This window comes from Canis aureus, chromosome 5, assembly GCF_053574225.1.
Source record: "Canis aureus isolate CA01 chromosome 5, VMU_Caureus_v.1.0, whole genome shotgun sequence".
Classification (NCBI taxonomy): domain Eukaryota; kingdom Metazoa; phylum Chordata; class Mammalia; order Carnivora; family Canidae; genus Canis; species Canis aureus.
In genome coordinates, this window is record NC_135615.1 from 8504220 (window position 1) to 8525988 (window position 21769).

Here is a 21769-nt window from a genome sequence, read left to right on the forward strand (position 1 = left end):
GGGAGGGGGGCCAGGAGGGACAGAAGGAAGACAAAGGACCCAAAAGATGGACCGAGTCAGCGGTACTGATAACACATACAGCCTGTTTGTGTCTCAGGAACAAGCGCTACCCCCGTACCCCCACACACACCTGCTCCTCGCCCTTCAGCACCCTGCTGTCTGAGCCAGCTTGGCGACTGCCTCAGCTGTGACCTCAGGAGGTGCTCGTGGCGGAAAGTCCTTGCACTTTCCAGTACCCCAAAATACTCCTTTGGTGCAAACATGACACAACTCACTGCAGGAAGTAGCACTTGTCCCCACGCCGTCAAAAGCACCACCTCAGTTCAAAGTTCCATGCACATTACCCACGCTACCCCCACATTACCCATCGGGCCCTATCCACCTCCACAGCTGCCCAGCGGGGGCAGCATGCACCCCGGATCAGGGGCCCGGAAGGAAGAGGGAAGGACAGGCCCGAGAAGACAAAGATGCTGAGAGAGGAATGCAAGAGGGCACTGGGACTAGGGACGCCTGGGTGGCTCAGCGGCTGAGCCTCTGCCTTTGGCTCAGGGTGTGATCCCAGGTCCTGGGATGGAGTCCTGCACTAGGCTCACTGCGGGGAGCCTGCTTCTCCCTCTGCCTATGTCTCTGCCTCTCTTTGTGTGTCTCTCATGAATAAATACATAAAATCTTTAAATAAAAAAAGGACACTGGTGCTCAAGCTTGAGAGCATTTTAAAAGGAAGACCCTAGAGAATTTGGTTGAAAAGCCCACTGAGCTCAGAGCAGATTTTTTCCCCCCTCCACATCCCATCCTTATGAGCTGATTCCAGGAGTTAACACTGGTGGGTCCCTTTCCACCCACTCCTCTCATGACGATGACCACTGTGCCTCCGTGGCAGTCAACTTGTCTTTCAGTGACTTCTGTACAGATGATGCAGAGAGCGTAGTGACTGGCTCGAGGTCTGGGCACAGGTGGAAGCTGAATGAGAACATGGGGTCCTCACCGGGTGTCCTCTCCTTTCCCGCTACCCCAGCCACAGCCCTCTGCACTTAAGTCCCTCTCTGGTCAGACACCAAGTCATTCTCATTTTTCTTTCAAATCTCTGAGGTGGTGCCTTCAATGCTGGCTGAGCTCCATTCCCGAAGCCAGCACTGCGTTCTGGACACTTGGAACCACTGCCAGGCTGGGACCCAGGCTCTTTTCCTAGTCCCTCTACCTAGCATGAGCACCTAACCTTGCAACTTTGATTTTATTCCATTTCTGAACTCAAGGCTACAGGGTTGCTCTGCACCTGCCCATCCAAGCCTTCTGCTGACTTTCCGGGTCCAATGCAACCTGGCCTTCCTCAACCTGACTCCACTGACATCGCCCTCCTGCCAATGACACCGCCACCTCACTTCCACTGGCCTACCCACTGATTCACAAGGGGCCCTATTCTTGTCTCAAGGTTGCCTGTCCCCCATCCTCCATCACAATGCCTCCAAGGCTTCATTCTATTCCTTCACATTATCATCCATCAATATCCTTGCTGAACACCTACTGTGCCCTGGACAAGTCTCTCCTGTCTCCAAAAGACCTCCGTCATTCCAAGGGACACCATTTGAATTTCGATCTTCATGTGAGATCTCTGCTCTCTCAATGCTCTGGGCTCCAGCAAGCTTCTTCTTCTTCTTTTTTAAGATCCTATTTATTTATTTTAAGAGAAAGAGTGAAAACAAGAGCAAAGGGGGGGAGGGACAGAGGGAGAATCAGACTCCCCACTGAGCAGGGAGCCTGATGACACGATGGGGTCCCCCCCAGGGGGGACCTGTAAGGGGGAGCTCAATGCCAGGACCCTGAGATTGTAACAGGAGCTAAAAGCAGATGCTTAACCAACTGAGCCACCCAGGTGGCCCTGAACTCCAGTAAGCTTCTGAGGTACATCCTACCATTTCCTAGTGTGTCTCACAAAAGAAGAGTCCTCAGAACAATAATTCTGTGGTCAAATAGGCTTGGGAAACATTCCATGTTTCATTCCTTATGGACCTGCTCCCAAATCTCTAAATGTGACTTGCAATACCTTTTAGCATATTAAAAGATCTGATCGGTGGGTCCTGCAGTGTAGAAATTCATTTAACTTTGTTTAACCAAAAATATTCCCAAATTAGAAACTTTCTCTCCATTCCCCAAACAGCTACCAACAAGTCTGGGGATTTAGGATTGCGTAGAATCTATTTCTACAAAATGCTGGTCTAAATCATGGCACCTTAGAACGGACTCTGTTTCAGGCTGCCCTAAAGTGTACTGCCCTCATTTCTCAGTGATGATGCTCTCCTTAATAAGAAGGGTTTTGACATGCATTGCCCACCTGCTGTTTGATAGGATGTATCATCTCATGTAATCCTCACCACAACAGTATTGTCGTTCTCATTTCTGCGGTTAAGAAAAAGCCTCAGGAAAACAGATGATTCACCTACCTACACTCCACAGCTAAGAGTGTCCCAGCAAATAAAAAACTCACTTATATGGGACCCCAAAGTTGGTACTCTTCCCACTAAACAGATGTATCCTTGGCAGGGCAGGTATTGTGCACTCTATATATACTGCCTGATGTCGAGCTCATGGTGTAGGTCGATGATAAACAACCATCTGATTGAATTAATCCAAGAAAACACCTGCAGGAAGGATGAATAATGGCAAAGACGTAAGCTTGATGCATGAGAAGCAGAAGGACAATTTAGACACTTGCAATATGAGTTCTGCATCGATGTGCTGGACTGAATCACATTGGTCTTTTTTGGATTCCTCAATACTGAAAATTTGCATCTAATCAGGTGGCAGTTTTCTCTAGGTTCTGCTGATCCCCACATCCCAGGTGTCTCCTGCCACCACACAGTTACACTCTGGTTTCTGACTCCCCGTTGCTGTCCACCTACTCCCAGACACTCCTTAGCAGGTTTTCCAGCAGAATCTTATTTTGATTTTTTTTTTTCGGAGCTCCTCTTAATATAGCACTGTTCTCTTGCTCTTCCACAACACTAATTAAAACGAAAGCTAATGCAGAGGTTGGTGGCACCCAATTAAGCATGGATCAAAAGCTGTGTGTTATGAATGATCTTCTTTTTTCTCTTTTTCTGCATTCTCTATGATTAATGTCAACTTCAAGTCAATTTTGCAAGTAAAATTGGAACCCCTTGAATTTAGTCTTTTTGATCACCGAGCACCCGCCCCCCCGCCACCACAAGATGTCCTACTATGTAATATTCCAAACCTTTGGAAATGCACTTCCCTCCCTTTTAAGACACAATAAAAATATCAGTCCTCTGGGAAACACTTCCAGCTAGCTCCTTCATCTGGTCCCTTGAGTAACATCATCTGTTAAATATTAGACTGCTCTTTCTGCTTATTTTTTTCCCCAATGTTTTTCATCACGCCCAAATTTGGATGACTATTGTTTCTGATCACATTCTGACTTCTCTTAAACATAGTGAAGATTTGAAATTTCTGAGGACAATTTTTTTTGGTACTGATTCTTTCAATCTTATCATAGTCTTTATTCACACGCTCTAGCATTTCATTAAACACATACTCACATATACACTAATATAAATCTTCTAAATACAACTTGTAATTTTGTTATGACACCACAATCCTTCCATTTGGAAGTGTTGCTCTGGAAAAAATAAAATCTTCTCAACATTTACGTTGTGTAGATATTTATCACTATTTATGTCACTGCTTCTTTGGTGCCAAATTCCTTTTCTGCCAGGAATTATTGAAGGCCAATCTAATTAGGAGGTGGGCATTTCAGCCATTCTTGGATCAAATGTCATAGTTCTGGACACTAGGCCAAATTGGTCCCCCCGTTTTCGTCCTTCCCCATTTTCTCAACATTTTAGATACAAGTCTTTCGGTTTTGCCATTCAACAGAGAGATGGTGTGATCTGGAGGTAAAGAGCAAGAACCCCCACAGCCAGATCACAGGATTTAAATCCTGGTACTGCCACACTGACTTGCTGTGTCACCTTGAACAATAGCTAACTACACTGTGCCTCAGTATTGCATTCTGTTGAGGAGTTAGTAATATTGCCTGTCCCACAGCATTGTTGGGAGTATAAAACGCGACAATATGTGCAAAGAGCAAGAGTGTCACAATTTTAGCTGATGCCAATAATATATTTTCCCTGCAGTCTTTTCCACTTTTTCACCACTATAAACAGTATTTGAGAAAACAGTGCTAAAGAAACGTGGAACCTTTAACTAACATTCTCCATGTTCACAGTCATCAGAGTAAAGCGTGTCTGCGGCTTGTTAGGAGTATTTATTCCATATACATTGTATCAGATTTCTTAATTGCCAAGAAATGGTTTCCCTTTTCCTTAAGATTTAGGCAAGAAATTGGCCTGGTAAATGCATACTCCGTCATTGCTTCCAAAAGCTAACAGGTTCTTGCTACTGAACATGGCTATTCGCCCACCGTTTTTTCTTTTTGGATTAGAATAAATCAATAGCTCTAAAGAGGAATTTCTTAACTGAGTCTGTTGCTTCAGTATAATTTCTAAACTTTTCATTTATCTTCATTTATTTATAAAGCATGTATAATGGTTAAAACCTGCTTCCTCTACAACTTCAGCCTTTTATCCTACACATTCACTATGGCCTGAGGCTTCACTAATGCAGGTCTATGCCCAGTGTGCCTTTAATTCCAATTCATCTAACTTTCCAGGCTTCACTGACCCACACATCCATGAATGTAGATGCATACTTGGGAATTTCAAACATTTCACATACATAGGATGATCGAGTTAGAACACATGTGATAGAAAAAAAATCTGATTGGGGGATCCGACTGGTGTAGTCAGTAGAATATGTGACTCTTGATTTCAGGGTTTGAAATCTCTATATTGGGTGTAGAGATTACTTAAAACCTTAAAAAAAGAATGAAATTTGAATAATTTGGAGTTTTCACACATCACAGAGGGACTACATCAATTTCCAAAGGTACACCCTGATACCCTGAGATCTACTGAATGAGGAGTAAACCAGTGTGATTGAAACTCTGTCATAATACTGTGAAGTTCATCAAAAGTAAGTCAGAAGGGACGCCTGGGTGGTTCAGTGATGGAGCATCTGCCTTTGGCTCAGGGCATGATCCTGGGGTCCTGGGATCGAGTCCTGCATGGGGCTCCCTGCGAGAAGCCTGCTTCTCTCTCTTCCTATGTCTCTGCTTCTCTCTGTGCCTCTCATTAATAAATAAATAAAATCTTTATTTAAAAAAGTAAGTTAAAAATGCCACTACATATAGGTGTAAATATGTGTTAATATATATTTCTAAGATATAAATGTGATGAATGCTATTGTACTGATAAGTATAAAATCACTATATATGGGATGTGCTATGTGCTGATAAAACCATTCATTACATTTGGGGAAGCTGATATATGAAAGTGAGGAGGGACTTTCCTTTCTAAGTCAGATTCCACAGCCAAAATCTGGATAAATCAAACTTCCCAGTAAAACCAAGATGCTAGAATAAAGGGCAGTGACATATGGGCCAACATATTTAAGAGCCGGTGCAGACCATTAGGGCTCTTTCCTTTGGTGCCATGGAGACTTGGAATCTGTGTGTGAAGACAGCATCATTACATGCTGGAAGTAGCCTGAATCACTAAGTCATTGTAAGGGCAGCTTCTCCAGAGAGATGCCCAAACAATACATTCTGCATGTGCGAGAAGTGAGTTATTTTTGTGTCATGGCACAAAAAGCCCCTACAGGGTTTACTTGTTATGCAGCATAATCATGACCATCCTGGCTAATACATCAGCCTAAAGGTATACATCTCCCATTGGCTTCTTTTGAATTATAACTCCAATTTAAGAGGGGTGGGCTAGCTATTGAAAACCAGCATGCAGAAGGGAAGAATTAGAAGAAGTGGCTGGCACCCTCATCTCTGGTTTGTGACATCAAATGCCCTTTCCACAAAAATATGTTACTTGCTTTGCCCTAAAAGTGTGCCACCCTCACTCAACAGTTTGTGGGATTCACTGCCTGGGTGGCATAAAGCAAAGCCCTTTATTTTTTTTTTTTTTTAAAGATTTATTGATTTATTTTTAGAGTGGGGGAGGGGCAGAGAGAGCATCTCAAGCAGATATCCTGCTGAGTGCTCAACCTGATGCAGGGCTCCATCTCATAACCCTGAGATCACGACCGGAGCCAAAACCAAGAGTCGGCCACTTAACCAACTGAGCCACCCAGGTGCCCCAGCAAAGCTCTTTAAATCACAGGCCTTCCGTGACTGGCTGTGTTGTGATCTGGTAATCACTGTCTCCCCTCTATTATAAACCCTCTATTCTGCCCAGAAAGCTCTTATCTGTGGAAGGTGAGGTCAAGATCATACAAATTGTCGGCAGCAAACTTCCCTTCATCATCAACTCTACTTCCACTTTCTACATTCTGTGTACACGAGCCTCCACAAAGACATTCCCTAGTCGCCCAAAACCATTCCATGGGTCCTGATCATTTCCTTGTTTCATTCCAGATGGATTATGTTTCTCTCTCTTTCCACTGTTAATGCTCTTAACTTTTTTTCAGTGACTTTTGAGGGAACAGGGGGTAGTGTTTGCTTCTCAAGTATTTGATTCTTAAGACCTGCTCTTCTGATTCAAATGCAGTTAAGACTGCTCTTTTCCTCTGTCTTCAACTGGGCAATTTTCAATGATTCTTGATAAAATCAAGTATATACCTTCTGAAAAGGAGATGTCAGTCAAAAGAACAGATAATGTTGAGTCTGATCCAAAGCCTACGTTCCAAATTCCTTAGAACAACTCTTCACCAATAAATCACGTTTTCTTAGAGTTGTTAAAAATAGAGTAAACCAGAACTTGGGGTATTTATGAACAGACTAATAAATATTTTCCTTATTTTCATTTTCACAATTGGCAGCATACATTTGAGCACCAGATGGAATGGACTTTGGGAGAGAAAATGGTCAGTGGCGCCAAACCAACCAGGCACTGAGAAAACTTCTCCAGTGCTGTTTCCAAACAAGCACAAAGGTGAGGCTGGTTGGTGAGGAGGCACCAGGAAGCCCTGAGGGGCACTCAGACAGCAGCACAGCCCTGGCCCTGGCCAGGAGGCCTTCCTGATCCCATATCAGATAGTTTTATTATTCATTATTCTTCATTACTCTCCTTATTTTAGCCCTCCACTATGTTCCTGTCAAAGGAAAATACACCTTTATATCTCTTTTACTCACTGTACTGAATGGAAGGACACAGTAAACTTTCAAGTTAAAATGTATTACTCTTTCCCTCTAAAGTTCCACTACATTCGATATAGAAATACAGAAATACACATAAATGAACTGTAACCACAAAGCAGGTACTCTAGACCTAGTTAACTGAACAGAAATTCTGTGGGTAACTGGAAATAAAAATGAAAACATTACTTTCAGAAGAGTTTCTGAGGCTAGGAGTGGAGAGCTGGTTTCTGTAAGTGAGAGCTAGTTGGACATTTGCTTATCAGTGGAGGAATAAAAGAAGAGCATTTCCAAATTGTGTAGTTACAGCGACCATGGCTGAGAGACTGCTGACCAGGAGACCTTTCTGAACTAAGAGCGACTTCAAAAAAAGTAACTCTTTCAATGTCAAATATACACAAGAATCTATTTTCTATGGTTATCTCGTATGCTCTGGAATTGAATGATTTATCTTTTTATTTCGTTTTTTTTTAAGATTTTATTTATTTATTAATTTGAGAGAAAATGAGAGAGCACAAGCAGAGGGAGCAGCAGAGGGAGAGGGAGAATCAGGCCCCCCACTGAGCAGGGAGCCTGATGCAGGGCTCCATCCCAGGACCCTGGGATCATGACCTGAGACCAAGGCAGACACCTAACTGACTGAGCCACCCAGGTGCCCCAATTTTTTTATTATTTTTTTAAAGATTTATTTGTTTGAAAGAAAGAAAGACAGGGAGGGAGAGAGGGAGCGAGTAGCAAGTGAGTGTGTGCATGTGCATGCTGCAGGGAGGGGCAGAGGGAGAGGGGAAGAGAGTCCTAAACAGACTCCTTGCTGAGTGCAGAGCCCGACTCTAGGCTCAATGCCACGATCCCGAAATCACAACCTGAGCCCAAACCAAGAGTTGAATGCTCAACCACTGTACCATCCAGGTGCCCCAAGATTTAACTTTTTTAAAGAAATGGCAACAGAATGTCTCTACTGCTTGACCCACTGTGATATACATAATTTTGTTACCAAAGCTTAGGAAAAGTAAGGTGGAGGAAGTAAACACCCAAGTCAGTTACAGAGGAAGACCACAGACTTGAGGAACTCTGACTTTGTTCAAACAGTGGATTCTTGACTTGAAGGAAATTGCTTCTCTTATCTTAGCTTCCTAGCCTCAGTCTCTTCTGACTTCCCAAAGTCTTAATTCTTGGATTCTCCACCCTTCTGTCTGTACCACTCCAATAGGACCTATCACATTCTAATCATGTTAGAAATATGGGCAGCACGGGTGGCTCAGCGGTTTAGCACCACCCCAGCCCAGGGTGTGATCCTGGGGCCCCAGGATCGAGTTCCGCGTTGGGCTCCCTGCATGGAGCCTGCTTCTCCCTCTGCCTGTGTCTCTGCCTCCCTCTCTCTCTCTATCTCTCTCTCTGTGTGTGTCTCTCATGAATAAATAAATAAAATCTTTTAAAAAAATACATTGGATCACCATTCATTCATTCAATGAAAAATGATCATGCTTCATTTAGGTTGTATACTCTCTAAATGCTGACTTTACAAAGGTAATTAAAGCAGCATTCTTGGCCTCCAGAAGCATATTTTATATAGGAGAAAGAAAAACAAAGAGAAGTACAGTAAAGGCATGATTAGATACTACAATATGACTACTGCAAGATGTTGTGACCAACTCAGAAGATGTGACAAGTGGGCCAGATCTTGAAGGATCATTATCTTTCTTTTTAAGATTTTATTTATTTGTTCATGAGAGATACAGAGAAAGAGGCAAAGACATAAGCAGAGGGAGAAGCAGGCTCCGTGCAGGGAGCTTGATGCAGGACTCAATTCCGGGACCCCAGGATCATGACCTGAGCCAAAGGCAGACGCTCAACCACTGAGCCACCCAGGTGTCCCTTGATGGATCAGTATCTGTACACGAATGCCTTATTTCTTTTACTGACTTAATGGTGCCTCGTCACGCCTTTACATGGTAGGTGCCAAATAAATATATATGGTATGAGTAAGTGAAAGAAATCCAAATTTTAAGCTTTTAATGACGAAAATGTACAAATAGCTTCAGAAATGTAATAATATTATGTTCTGACAATGGAAAAAAAAATCTGCAAGCGTTCAAATACATGCTGGTAAAAAAAAGTAAAATGACTTTAAACACTAATTTGAAAAGAAGAATATTGTAATGCTGGGAGCTGTCATTGAAACAGTAAGAGGATCCATCTCTTTCTCAGTACCCTATGTGATATTGCTGTCATTGTCCTTTGACAAATAAGGGAATTGGAACAGAAAAGGATGAAACCATTAGCTCTGATCATACGATTAGCCCATGGTAGAGGCTGGATTCCAATCCAGCTCTGCCTGGCCCCATTGCCAAACCCTTAGCTGCCAGGTGTTGTAACTTCATACTCTGATTGCCTCAACAAGTATGTTGGGGGGGTCAGGGCCATTACAGCTACTACTCTGCGGATAAGCATTATGCCGCAATAATGGTCATCTGCATTTTTAGAAGACAGTAGAAGGGGGTTAAGGAAACCTCTTTTCAGTAATTGAGACTGAAGAAAATTCTTGTTGACTTACCTTCAAAGGCTCAAATACATGTTTTCAACCACAAATCTCCCAGTGTTTGAACTCAGATTTTGGAATGCAAAGTATGCTCTAATTCTACTTATGTTTAATACCAAGGAATTGGAACTGAGATTCCTTTAGTACCCAGGTATTTCATGAAAGTTACTAGATGCAGCACGGTTACTACCTAATTCTTAAACTCCTCCAGTGGCACTCTTTTCATTAAGGCCATTCTCTGGGAGGCAGCCAGGAAAACAGCCACCAGAAGAGTATGTGGTATTTAGAACCTCAATAATAGATAAGTGGTCAGACCTGTTTATCTGAATTCCTCCTTATAGCTAGTCATAAGATCTTCCTGCAAAGGAAGCCTGGAATAATCCATTTTAAAGAAGGTCAGGGAGGAACAAAGGGTGTCCTGGAGAAGAGGACAGGAAAGAGGAAATGGGAGAAAAAGAATGGGAGAGCCAGAAGTTGAAGCGCTGTCCATAGAAATTTCCTAAACCATTATCTGAGCTTATCTCTACTGTTCACAAAGCTGATTAGGGTTCATCTATGACATGAAAAATGTATATACAAATCCACGCATCAGAATCTTTTCCTCTTTCCAGCTTGGAATACACAAGAATTCATCCTGAGTACCCAGTAAAGGGACAGCTGACCAGCCATGGCAGAGGACACCTGTAGCGGAGATGTATGTGATAAGAGATCAGAGATTGAAGCCACTAAGCCGTAGTCATTATTCCCAGTCATCTGATACCATGCACCCTTCAGGTTATATTTAGGCTCCCCATGTGAGAGTTTTAGCCAAAGCCACCATCATCAAAACAGTAACAACAATTATGAGATCAGAAACAATAACAGTAATGATAATAACAGATATTTTTAACATGGAAAATACCATTTTGAAATACTAATTTCTCAATTTCTCAGCAAAATGAATACATTTCTCACTTTAAAAAAATGTTTTCCCTCCTCATTCAACACACTATGCATTTCCTAACCTCCTTTGCCCTCAGCCCTTTCCCCATAGTCATACACACACACACACACACACACACACACATATACGTACACACACACATATGCGTACACACACACATATCCCCACCATGTCCCTTATGCCCCATGTAGACTGTTGGAGAGAAAAATATTTTCCTTTACCTTCCACGTTTTTCGGCTGGTAAACTGACATAAGGCATATTAACAGAAGAAAAACAAAGTTAACTATGTACATATGAGAGCCCCATGTAAATATGAGACTCAAGGACATGTTGGGTCGGTTGAGACTTATATGCCATCCTGAGCTAAAGAATGCGGTTGAGGTCTGGGATTTCAAAGTGGAGGAGGGTAATTAATAGGACAATAAGAAGAGATAGTCAGTAATTAGATAGATGTTTGCCCTGCTGTACAGATAGGTCTTTCAGAGAAAAAAAGTAATTTCTGGTAGTAGCTCTTTTTTTGAGCCAGGCCCACTATCTTAATTATTTTAAGTCATAACAACTTTATCCTTGTTTATTTTACTTTGCAGGGTAACCTCCCATAACTGACTCCCATCCCCAACATCTACTTTGGTCTTTTGCTGAACATGATATTTAAGGTCATGGCTTTGGCCATTTTGGGGAGTTACTCAGTTTTCCTGGGTCTCTCCCATGTATACATAGTAGGTATACATATCATTAAACTTTTGTTTGTTTTTCTCCTGTTAATCTGTCTTATATCAATTTAATTATTAGATGAGTCAAAAACTAGCAAGTTAGAAGGAATTTTGTTTTCATTATACTATCTGTTCTACAGGCAATGATCAACTTACATAATAGTGGAATAACCAAGGATTCTGGGTTCAGATTTAGCCAGATTCAAATTCCAACTTTTCCTTAGGAAACTGTGTAATTATAGCTATTCTGAGTTTGAGTTTCCTCAGCCTGAACTTCTTTGGATAAAGAATGGCACCTCACAAAAACATGACACATTACTTATATGGATATTGATCCTACTAGCAACTAACAAATAGGGATATTTTTATGTGTGTCAATTATATCTCAATAAAACTGTAGAAGAAAACAATAAATAAATAAATAAACAAATAAATAAAATAGGGTGTCTTTTCTATATATGCTTGAAATGAAAACAGCCTTCCTTTTCTTAATTACTAAAGAATTTATCTGCTGGACATCAACCAGGATTCCTGGTTCTTCTCTCCTTTTCTGGGTCTGCCACCTTTTGGCAAGGTGAACAAGAAGCAAACATACAGTCCATAAAGCTCATTTGATACTTTTAGGCACTCTAGTAAAGATTTAAGGGAAGTGAAGGTTGAATTTAAATGTAAGCAATGAGACTGAGGATGAAGTATAGGTTCAAAGTTTTCAGGTTAATGCCAAATTCCATTTCCATGGATATCAAAAGCTGAGTTAGCTAGACATCACTTTTGCAACCAGTTAACTGGCAAGACTGAAAATACTGAATGTGCCTCTCTCCCTGGAGTGTCAAAATCCTTAACAGTCTGTCCTCTTCCCCAACCACATATATCGCATAGTGGGTTCTGCTTCCTTTACCATGTTCTCTATCCTTAAAGGTCAATTTGATAACGTGTCTGTGAGGGCTACAGAGGAGGTCGTCCCTTTCCTGCAACTCCAAAACTGTGTTATCTGCTAAAAAAGTCGTTGCACACAGCCAAGAAACAAAAACATCCCAAGCCGCAGTTGGGTGATAATCTGTGTAGCTGTCAAGATAACCTGAGAAAACAGGTAGCTGATGACAGCAGAAAGCCAAGAATGCAAAAGGTAAACATCTGTGATTAAAAGGAAAAAAAAAGAGAGAAGAAACAGAACCCTGTCAGCTTCCCAAGGAAAAGGGGTTGACCATAAGTCTGTCTGTCCCTCTCTGTTCCATTTTACCCTGAAAAATGTATGTATGTATGTATGTATGTATGTATGTATTCATTCATTCATTCATTCATTCATTCACTGTGCTAAGCATTCAAGTGTTATCTGGGTGCACAGCAATTGATCCCAGGGTTTATTCAGTAAAGTAATACGCTTCACTGCCTGCACTTTAGATATATTTTTGGTTGAACATCTGGACACTCCTTTTGGGGGAACTCCATACTCTCTGGGTCTCTCCTCTCTGGCATGCTGATAAAGAGAACTGAGCCTTCAGGTCAAACCTTTTACTGCAGGCTGCCTCCTCCTCCCAAGGCCCCAAAGAGATCTGGAACAACTCAAAGGTGGGCAAAAGCCACTCAACTATTTTTTCCCCTTTGAACTATTGGTCACTTTGCTTGCCCTCATGTTCATTTCAGAATGAGCTCTGTGCAGCAAAGTGGCAACATGTTCCTACCTGGTCTCTCAGCCTCTCCTGGTGGCCCATGATTGCAGTGGCATGGTGGGGGTATTTCTGTTTCAGATGTTCCAGGAAAGCTTCTCTCTTCCTGTCCATCTCAGATGTTTGCATTCCCAGGATTTCTTTGGAACTTCGGGGTCCACCTAGAGTGTGTCTCCTTGGGATGTTGCGGGAAGATCTGGAAACTGAAACACGACTGTTTCCATTAGAAAGGCGTTCCTTGGTTCTGCGACATTCTGCATCTTCTAATGACGTTACATGTAGATTGCTTTTTCCTTGTTCTGAAAGACAAAAGAAAAACAAAATATGGTTCACAATGAATATTTCACTACAAAGCTCATTTACTGAATACCAAGAGGGTTTGTGGCAGCTTTTAATGTATAAGTGTCACCTAGCAGATGTATTTTCTGGGGGGAAAGAAGGGGGAAAAATCAACAATCAAAGGAAATAGGAAAAAAATCACACTAAAATAAGTTGCAGAAAAAGGTGGGCTATTTCTGACTCTTTCTCTGAGGTTATTCAAAATGAGAACACTTGGGCACACTAGTTTGCAGGCAACTGGGTTACCCCTTACCTTCCTCTGTAATTACAGAAAAGTTAACTCCAGTGATTCTGATTATTTCTTTATTTTTAATTACAATGTCATGCTGGTAACAGGACTTTTATATTTCTATAATCTGAAGGTGGTTTCTGAGACATTTATTTCATCCCCAAGACCAAAAGTAGCTATTATAATCACTGATTTGTAAACCACCTAAAAATTCCAGTCCCCCCATTAGCATAAACTAAGAAAGCATTAAAATATTATTAGGTTCTTATCTTGATGAAGTCCCAATTGTTCATTTTTGCTTTTGTTTCTCTTGTCTTCATGGATGCATCTTGCAAGAAGAAGCTTTTGCACAGCAAAAGACTAAAGAAAAGATTTTGCACAGCAAAAGACTAAAGACAAAACTAAAAGACAACCTACAGAATGGGAGAAGATATTTGCAAATGACCTATCAGATAAAGGGCTAGTTTCCAAGATCTATAAAGAACTTCTTAAACTCAACAGCAAAGAAACAAACAATCCAATCATGAAATGGGCAAAAGACATGAACAGAAATCTCACAGAGGAAGACATAGACATGGCCAACAAGCACATGAGAGAATGCTCCGCATCACTTGCCATCAGGGAAATACCAATCAGAACCACAATGAGATACCACCTCACACCAGTGAGAATGGGGGAAATTAACAAGGCAGGAAACCACAAAAGTTGGAGAGAATGTGGAGAAAGGGGAACCCTCCTGCACTGTTGGTGGGAATGTGAACTGGTGCAGCCACTCTGGAAAACTGTGTGGAGGTTCCTCAAAGAGTTTAACATAGATCTGCCCTACGACCCAGCAATTGCACTGCTGGGGATTTACCCCAAAGCTACAGATGCAATGAAACACTGGGACACCTGCACCCAGTGTTCCTAGCAGCAATGTCCACAATAGCCAAACTGTGGAAGGAGCCTCGGTGTCCATCGAAAGATGAATGGATAAAGAAGATGTGGTCTATGTACACAATGGAATATTCCTCAGCCATTAGAAACGACAAATACCCACCATTTGCTTTGATGTGGATGGAACTGGAGGGTATTATGCTAAGTGAAGTAAGTCAATCGGAGAAGGACAAACATTATATGGTCTCATTCATTTGGGGAATATAAAAATAGTGAAAGGGAATAAAGGGGAAAGGAAAAAAATAAGTGGTAAATATCAGAAAGGGAGACAGAACATGAGAGACTCCTAACTCTGGGAAACGAACTAGGGGGGGTAGAAGGGGAGGTGGGCTGGGGGTTGGGGTGACTGGGTGATGGGCACTGAGGGGGGCACTTGATGGGATAAGAACTGGGTGTTATTCTATATGTTGGCTAATTGAACACCAATAAAAAATAAATTTATAAAACAATAAAATATTATTAGGTTAATATTATTATCAGGTAGAAATGGAGAGGATGTAAAGGCCTGGACACATTTCACCTGAAGGGGTCTGTAAAACACACAGTGAAGGGCAGCCCGGGTGGCTCAGCGGTTTAGCGCCTGGCCTTCAGCCTAGGGCCTGATCCTAGAGTCCCGGGATCAAGTCCCATGTCGGTCTCCCTGGATGGAGCCTGCATCTCCCTCTGCCTTTGTCTCTGCCTCTCTCTCTCTCTCTCTCTCATGAATAAATAAATAAAATCTTAAAAATAAATACATACATACATACATACATACATACATAAAACAAAACACACAGTGAAAAGGGAAGAGCTTTGATATCATTCTGACAGCCTTGACCTAGACCCTTGGCCTTGACCCTGCCTCTGACCTGGCCTTTAGGAACAAACTGATTTCTATCTAGAAGGGAGCAAGTAAGTCAGGCAATGACAGTGCTTCACCTACAGGACATGAATAGAGAATCTGTATTCATTTTCAATGGTTGGCAGATAGGGTGTCAGGTTTGCATTCTCTAGTTACCTGAAAAACAGGCAAATATTATTAAAGAATGAGAATAGAGAGAGAAGGTTATGAATGTTCAGAAGCCTTCAGATTCTCTTCATAAGGAGCAGTTCTTACATACTACACGGATGCAGGTGGAATAACGTGTCCCTGTTCCCTGAATTCCCAGGGAAAAGCAGAGCAGGGTCTCGGGAGTTCTGCTTTTTACTCTAGACTTAGACTATATAATGTGATCTATCTCAGCCTCACTATCTTCATTAATAAACCGGAGATGGTTGGACTAGTATGAGATATGCAGTCTGCTAGCTCTAAGTCCTTTAAAACCTACCCAATTTTTTATTTTTATTTTTTAAAGATTTTATTTATTTATTCATGAGAGACAGAGAGAGGCAGAGACAGGCAGAGGGAGAAGCAGGCTCCATGCAGGAAGTCTAATGTGGGACTTGATCCCAGAACCCCGGGATCACGACCTGAGCTGAAGGCAGACGCTCAACCACCCACCCAGGCATCCCTGTAACTTTTTTTTTAAGTAGTTTCCAATAAGAGCTCATTTGCTCACTACTTATCTCAAAAATTTACATGTAGAAAAAGAGATCCAGTATTTGCAAGTTCTAGATGGGAGTCTAGATAAAGAAACAAAACTTTACACCAGTGATATCCGGAGTGTCCAGTTTATGCATAAACTAGCTCATCTAAAGGCAATGCTACCAATGCATTTCCCGCTTCTTTGTCTAGAAACGTCTTTGTACAGAACTCTAGGTACAACACTCTTTGGTTAGGCATAGAAAACATTTTAAACTCAGGCTGGTTTTCCTACTCTGGTTTTCCATCCCTAGAAGAGTGTTCTGGGAATAATTCTTCTTGTTTACCCTTCACTTCTCATTAAGTTGCTAATTATAGCATCTCCATCAGACACCGATGAGGAAAGGGAGGAAAAAATAGCCAAATTGGTTAATTCCCCTACTTTTCATTAGTTTCAGCAGTGAATTTAGAGGAGGAAGAAGATGAAACTATTGATTTAAAGATATTGAAGGATTAACTATCATTTATTTTGGTTCCCTTCTCATTACATGGACTCACACAATGGCTCCCTTTTTTGTGGTGTCTTCTTGGAAAAAAAAGAAATAGAAGACAGGACCCACTGAATAAAGCTAGAGGCAGAAAATGCCATATGTCAGGTTGGTAAATAGTGTGCAATCTGGTTTAGCTTTTGCTTTTGGAGCGTGTATGTGTGCACATGAGTTTTCTATTAGCCAAAAACCTGTTGTATACTTGATATAACACTGTTGACTTTTGTACAGATTTCTAAGATTACTTTTGACATCATTAACATATTTTTAAAATTATCCGGGACAGCTAGATTCATTAGCAAGATTGAATCCCAGGGAAAGGAGACTTCTTCACACCGGCAAACACACAGACACCCATGTGGCTAGCTAAACCTTCAGGCACCTCTGCTAGTAGCAGGGCCAGAAAGTTCCATTCTGCCTTGGTCTGACACATGGACTCACAAGAACTATTTGGTTTCCTTCAAGGATCCCCAGATTAGGTCAAGACAGCCAGAACAGTAGCCCCTTGGAGACAGAAAAAGACTTTTCCGCTTCCTTCCTTCAGATAAATTGGGAAAGGAACAGGAGGGGGAGTGGCGGGGTTCAGAGTCAATCTTCTGCCACCAGTCACCTTGGAGCAGCTCCGACTCGCTGACTCTCTAAACCCGTTTGTTCCTAACCCTTTGCGCTAGAAGGTCAGGTCAACTTTATGGTACTTTCCCTTTTCTCACTCTCTTTCATGGATTCTTCTAAAATGTCTCCAGTTGGGGATCCCTGGGTGGCTCAGCGGTTTCGCGCCTGCCTTTGGCCCAGGGCACGATCCTGGAGACCCGGGATCGAATCCCATGTCGGGCTCCCGGTGCATGGAGCCTGCTTCTCCCTCTGCCTATGTCTCTGCCTCTCTCTCTCTCTCTCTCTGTCTATCATAAATAAATAAATAAATAAATAAATAAATAAATCTTTAAAATGTCTCCAGTTGAGATCCCTGGGTGGCGCAGTGGTTTGGCGCCTGCCTTTGGCCCAGGGCACGATCCTGGAGACCCGGGATCGAATCCCACATCGGGCTCCCGGTGCATGGAGCCTGCTTCTCCCTCTGCCTGTGTCTCTGCCTCTCTCTCTCTCTCTCTGTGTGACTATCATAAATAAATAAAAATTAAAAAAAATAAAATGTCTCCAGTTGCCTAACAAGTTTTTTAAAAAAAAAAAAAAGATTTTACTTATTTATTCACAAGAGATAGACAGATAGAGAGAGAGAGAGAGAGAGGCAGAGACACAGGCAGAGAGAGAAGCAGGCTCCATGCAGGGAGCCCAACGTGGGACTCGATCCCGGGACTCCAGGATCAGGCCCCAGGCCAAAGGCAGGCTCCAAACCGCTGAGCCACCCAGGGATCCCCACCTAACAAGGTTTAATGCGATTTGGAAGAAAGCAGCAAAGGGCCCCAATGGCTAATGCACCGCCAGCCAGATGCACAGCCCCCCGGCAGATAGCCCATCCCGGCGGAGCTTATGCCTCCCTCAGCTCTGGGCCCCATCTGCTTCCCATCGCACCACCAGGCACCTGCTCCACCCTTTCAGGCACCTACACCCAACCCCAAGTTCCATGAAAAGCCACTTGAACAGGCATCCCCGGCCCCTGAGCCCTCTCCTCCTCCTCGGTCAGGTGCGGTCAGGTGCGGTCCTCGGGAGCTGCCGACCCCCACGCTGGAAGCAGAAGGGACAAGTCCACCATTTCAGTCATCTGGGGAGAACACGATCTTTGCGGGGGGCGGGGGGGGCGGAACGACTAAGCAGAGACAGAAACTACCAAGAAGGGGACCAGGCCAAGGGCATTTAGTCACAATTCCACAATTCCACAGCCATGGAGTCAGAGAGCCGGGTCCCGCCAAGTCCTCATTATCCACAAAGCCATCAACACAGAAATACAGTTCTATTTCTTGCCTGGAATGCACTTGGGTGCTAACATGTAACGATGGGTGTGGTGGGCCGCTTGCTATTCTGGGAATCCGTGTCAAACAAATAATGAAGCTGTAGCATGAAGACAAGGCTTCCAGCTTCCCCTTCCTGCCGCGCCCAGGGCCACTCCTCCTTGCAGCTCACTTGCAGCAGAACAGGAGCTTCGGGCACAGAGCAGCCCATCGAGCATTCCTGTGAGCAGAAGCCGGGAGGAATGCGGGGCCCAAGTGCCTGGAGAGAGAATCTTCTGAGTTTCAAAGGGCTTCCTGGCTGAGATGCAGCAAGTTCTCCCGCAGGCAGGAGACCACAGGAGCTGCGAGGTGGCCTCCGGCCCTGGTCAGGCTGCCCCAGGCAGGTGGGTGGACTTACAGGAGGGATAGGAGACCTTGCATGGTTCAGACATCCCACACCTGCCTTCTACCCTGAGAGCCAGCAACAGCACTTCCCTGAGATTTTTATTCCCCAGTGAAGATCAGAGAAGCCACCTCCTCACTTCTTTATAGTGGCTCTTTGGTGGTTATCTCTAAGGTATGGCTTTTAAAATTAGGCCAAGATCCCCTCTTGTCATGGAGACATTGTGAGGAGTCACTGTCTGGCTGTACTACCTACGCGGACCTACTGTGGCAGTGACAGTATTTTGTCCATCTATGTCTCCAAACCATAATGTCCTCCTGCTGCCCACAGGGAAAGACTGTTACTCCAGTATCCTTCATCAAGCTGGGGCCTTGTACTAATTCCTCTGGCCAATGCAGTGTGGGTAGAAGTGATGTCAGGCACCTCTAGTACTGGCCCCCAGGCTTCCTGAATAATCTTCTGTGCTCCTTCTCTTTCTTCTTTAGCTGGGTGAATGCAAAAGCTCCAGTGGAAGCCGTCAAGGCCCTGGGGAATGGGATCCCCATCAGCCTAAAGATGGGCCCTCAGGAGATCCACCTGGCCAGGAATGTCCACATTCCACTGTGTTCAAAAAAATTAACATTGAGCTAAACCACAGAGATTTCAGGGTTGTTACAATTAGCCTACCTAATACATACCACATATTCTTTTGGGGGGCCCGCAGGGTTCCTTGGTTGGCCAGTTCTTGCATTAATATCCTACAGATATTAGGATATACATACACCATACATCATACACCAATTGGCACAGAAATTATAGCTGAGGGACACCTGGGTAGCTCAGCGGTTAAGCGTCTGCCTTTGGCTCAGGGCGTGATCTTGGAGTCCCGGGATCGAGTCCCATATCGGGCTCTCTACATGGAGCCTGCTTCTCCCTCTGCCTATGTCTCTGTCTCTCTACCCCTTAGTCTTTCATGAATAAATAACATCTTTAAAAAAAAAAAAAAAAGAGGGATCCCTGGGTGGCGCAGCGGTTTGGCGCCTGCCTTTGGCCCAGGGCGCGATCCTGGAGACCCGGGATCGAATCCCACATCGGGCTCCCGGTGCATGGAGCCTGCTTCTCCCTCTGCCTGTGTCTCTGCGCCTCTCTCTCTCTCTCTGTGACTATCATAAATAAATAAAAATTAAAAAAAAAAAAGAAATTACAGCTGAAATTAGACCATTATATATATTCACCTTAAAAGCTTTAAAAATTAAGTAAGTGATAAAGAAGGTTTCTGGTATAGGTTTTAGACATAAGAGGAACAGCCTATCCACTCTCCAGAAAAGTCTCATCATCTCATCTCTCATGGTCAGATGATTCATTTATTCCTTCTCAAAAAATATTTATTGAGTGCCTCCTCCATACCCGGAAAGGAGTTAGGAAACGCACTGAAGTTGTGATCAAGATAGACATAATTCCTTTGCCTCACAGAGGATCCACATTATAATCAGGGAGGCAGACAATAAACAAATGTGTAACGAGTACTCTGAAGGATAAAACGGGTAAGGGGCAAAGACTGATGGGGCAATTTTAGAGTTCTGGGCAAAGACTTGAGTATCTGGGACTCCCCAAGCTTGTGCTCTGCAGGGGCTCCCAACGCTATTTTTGCAAGCTCAAGGTGTACTGTATGTGGGTTTGATACATCTGTTTATTGCAAAATGATTACCACCAAAGCAGATAAATACTATCTTGAAACACTGGGGATTCAGGGGTTGGGGGGGAGGGGGGCGGCAAGCAGGAGGGCTGATAACGCTTTGCCGGCCCAGGGGTTTCAAGAGCTTAGGGGCCTGAGAAAAAGCAGGCATCTTGGGGCTGCTGTGAGCCCATGCATCCCAAGGAATGCCCCAGGATCACTCTGGGGAGCCCATGGCCTTCAAAGGGAGTGTCAGATTCTTAGATGCAATTCAGCCAGTAACTACTGAGTGCCTCCTCTGCACGGTGCAGCTCACCCGCAGTATGCATTCATGCTGCTGTTGACTTAAGTAGGCTGCCCATTCAGCCATGGAAGCCTCATTGATTAGAGCTATTCTTGAGGCCGCCATATGCCCCAATTTGCCAAAAACAGTTGTGTGTTACAACTGCTGTCCCAGTAAAATTATTTATAGGGCTCCTTTTCTCTCCCAAAGAGCCTTGGTCTGGACAGTAAGTTTCATGATCACCCTGGGGGAATCCTTATCTATAATAGATTGGTAAACTCCAAGCCCTGGGGTGGTATAATTAGCCTTTTGTTCAAGAAATATTTATTGAGTGCTTTCTACATGCCTGGTGCTCTGTGAGGTGCAGGGAATGTACAGATGAGGAAGGCCTCGTCTGCCCTGGAATACCACGCTGTAATTGAGTGAAGTATACATAAGCGAACACCACGAGGGGTGCCAGGCTAGGAACAGGCACGGGGTGTTACGGGTGATGTGAGCAGAAGCCTGGCCTCTCTGGATGGTCCTCGTGCTGGCCGAAGAACTGGAACAGAAGCCATTCTCCTTTTCAGGCTCGCTTCACCCACAACTCAACAGGACCCTACACATCTAACCTGAATACTTCTCACCCCTAGGATCTCTCTGACCACCCCTCCTCTTCTCCCAGACGTCTAAATGCTCAAGTGCTCCAGAGAGCACCTCTGGGTCCTGTACACACAGACTCAATCCTAGCAGACCTGCCACAGACCCTAGACCTTTCTCCTCAATTCCAGGGGAGAATATCCACGCAGCAATCAGCATCTCCATTTAGGTGCGAGATAAACATCTAGGTCGTAACCTATCCAGAGGCCTTCCTGTTCTCCCCTTCCACTTCCAAACCATAAACACCCTCTCCTCTACTGTACTCCAATGCT

General features: G+C 43.6%; 1 protein-coding gene across 10 annotated transcripts in view; it reads right to left on the minus strand.

The window, feature by feature from the left end:
- KIAA1217 (KIAA1217 ortholog) overlaps positions 1–21769 on the minus strand; it is a 433991-nt gene that overhangs the window by 265761 nt on the left and 146461 nt on the right. For all 10 annotated transcript variants that reach the window (XM_077896782.1, XM_077896784.1, XM_077896783.1 and 7 more), the window contains exon 2: positions 13098–13381. In XM_077896782.1, the coding sequence (XP_077752908.1) occupies positions 13098–13211 (114 nt within the window). In that variant the 5' untranslated portion in view covers positions 13212–13381. The remainder of the gene's footprint in view (positions 1–13097; positions 13382–21769) is intronic.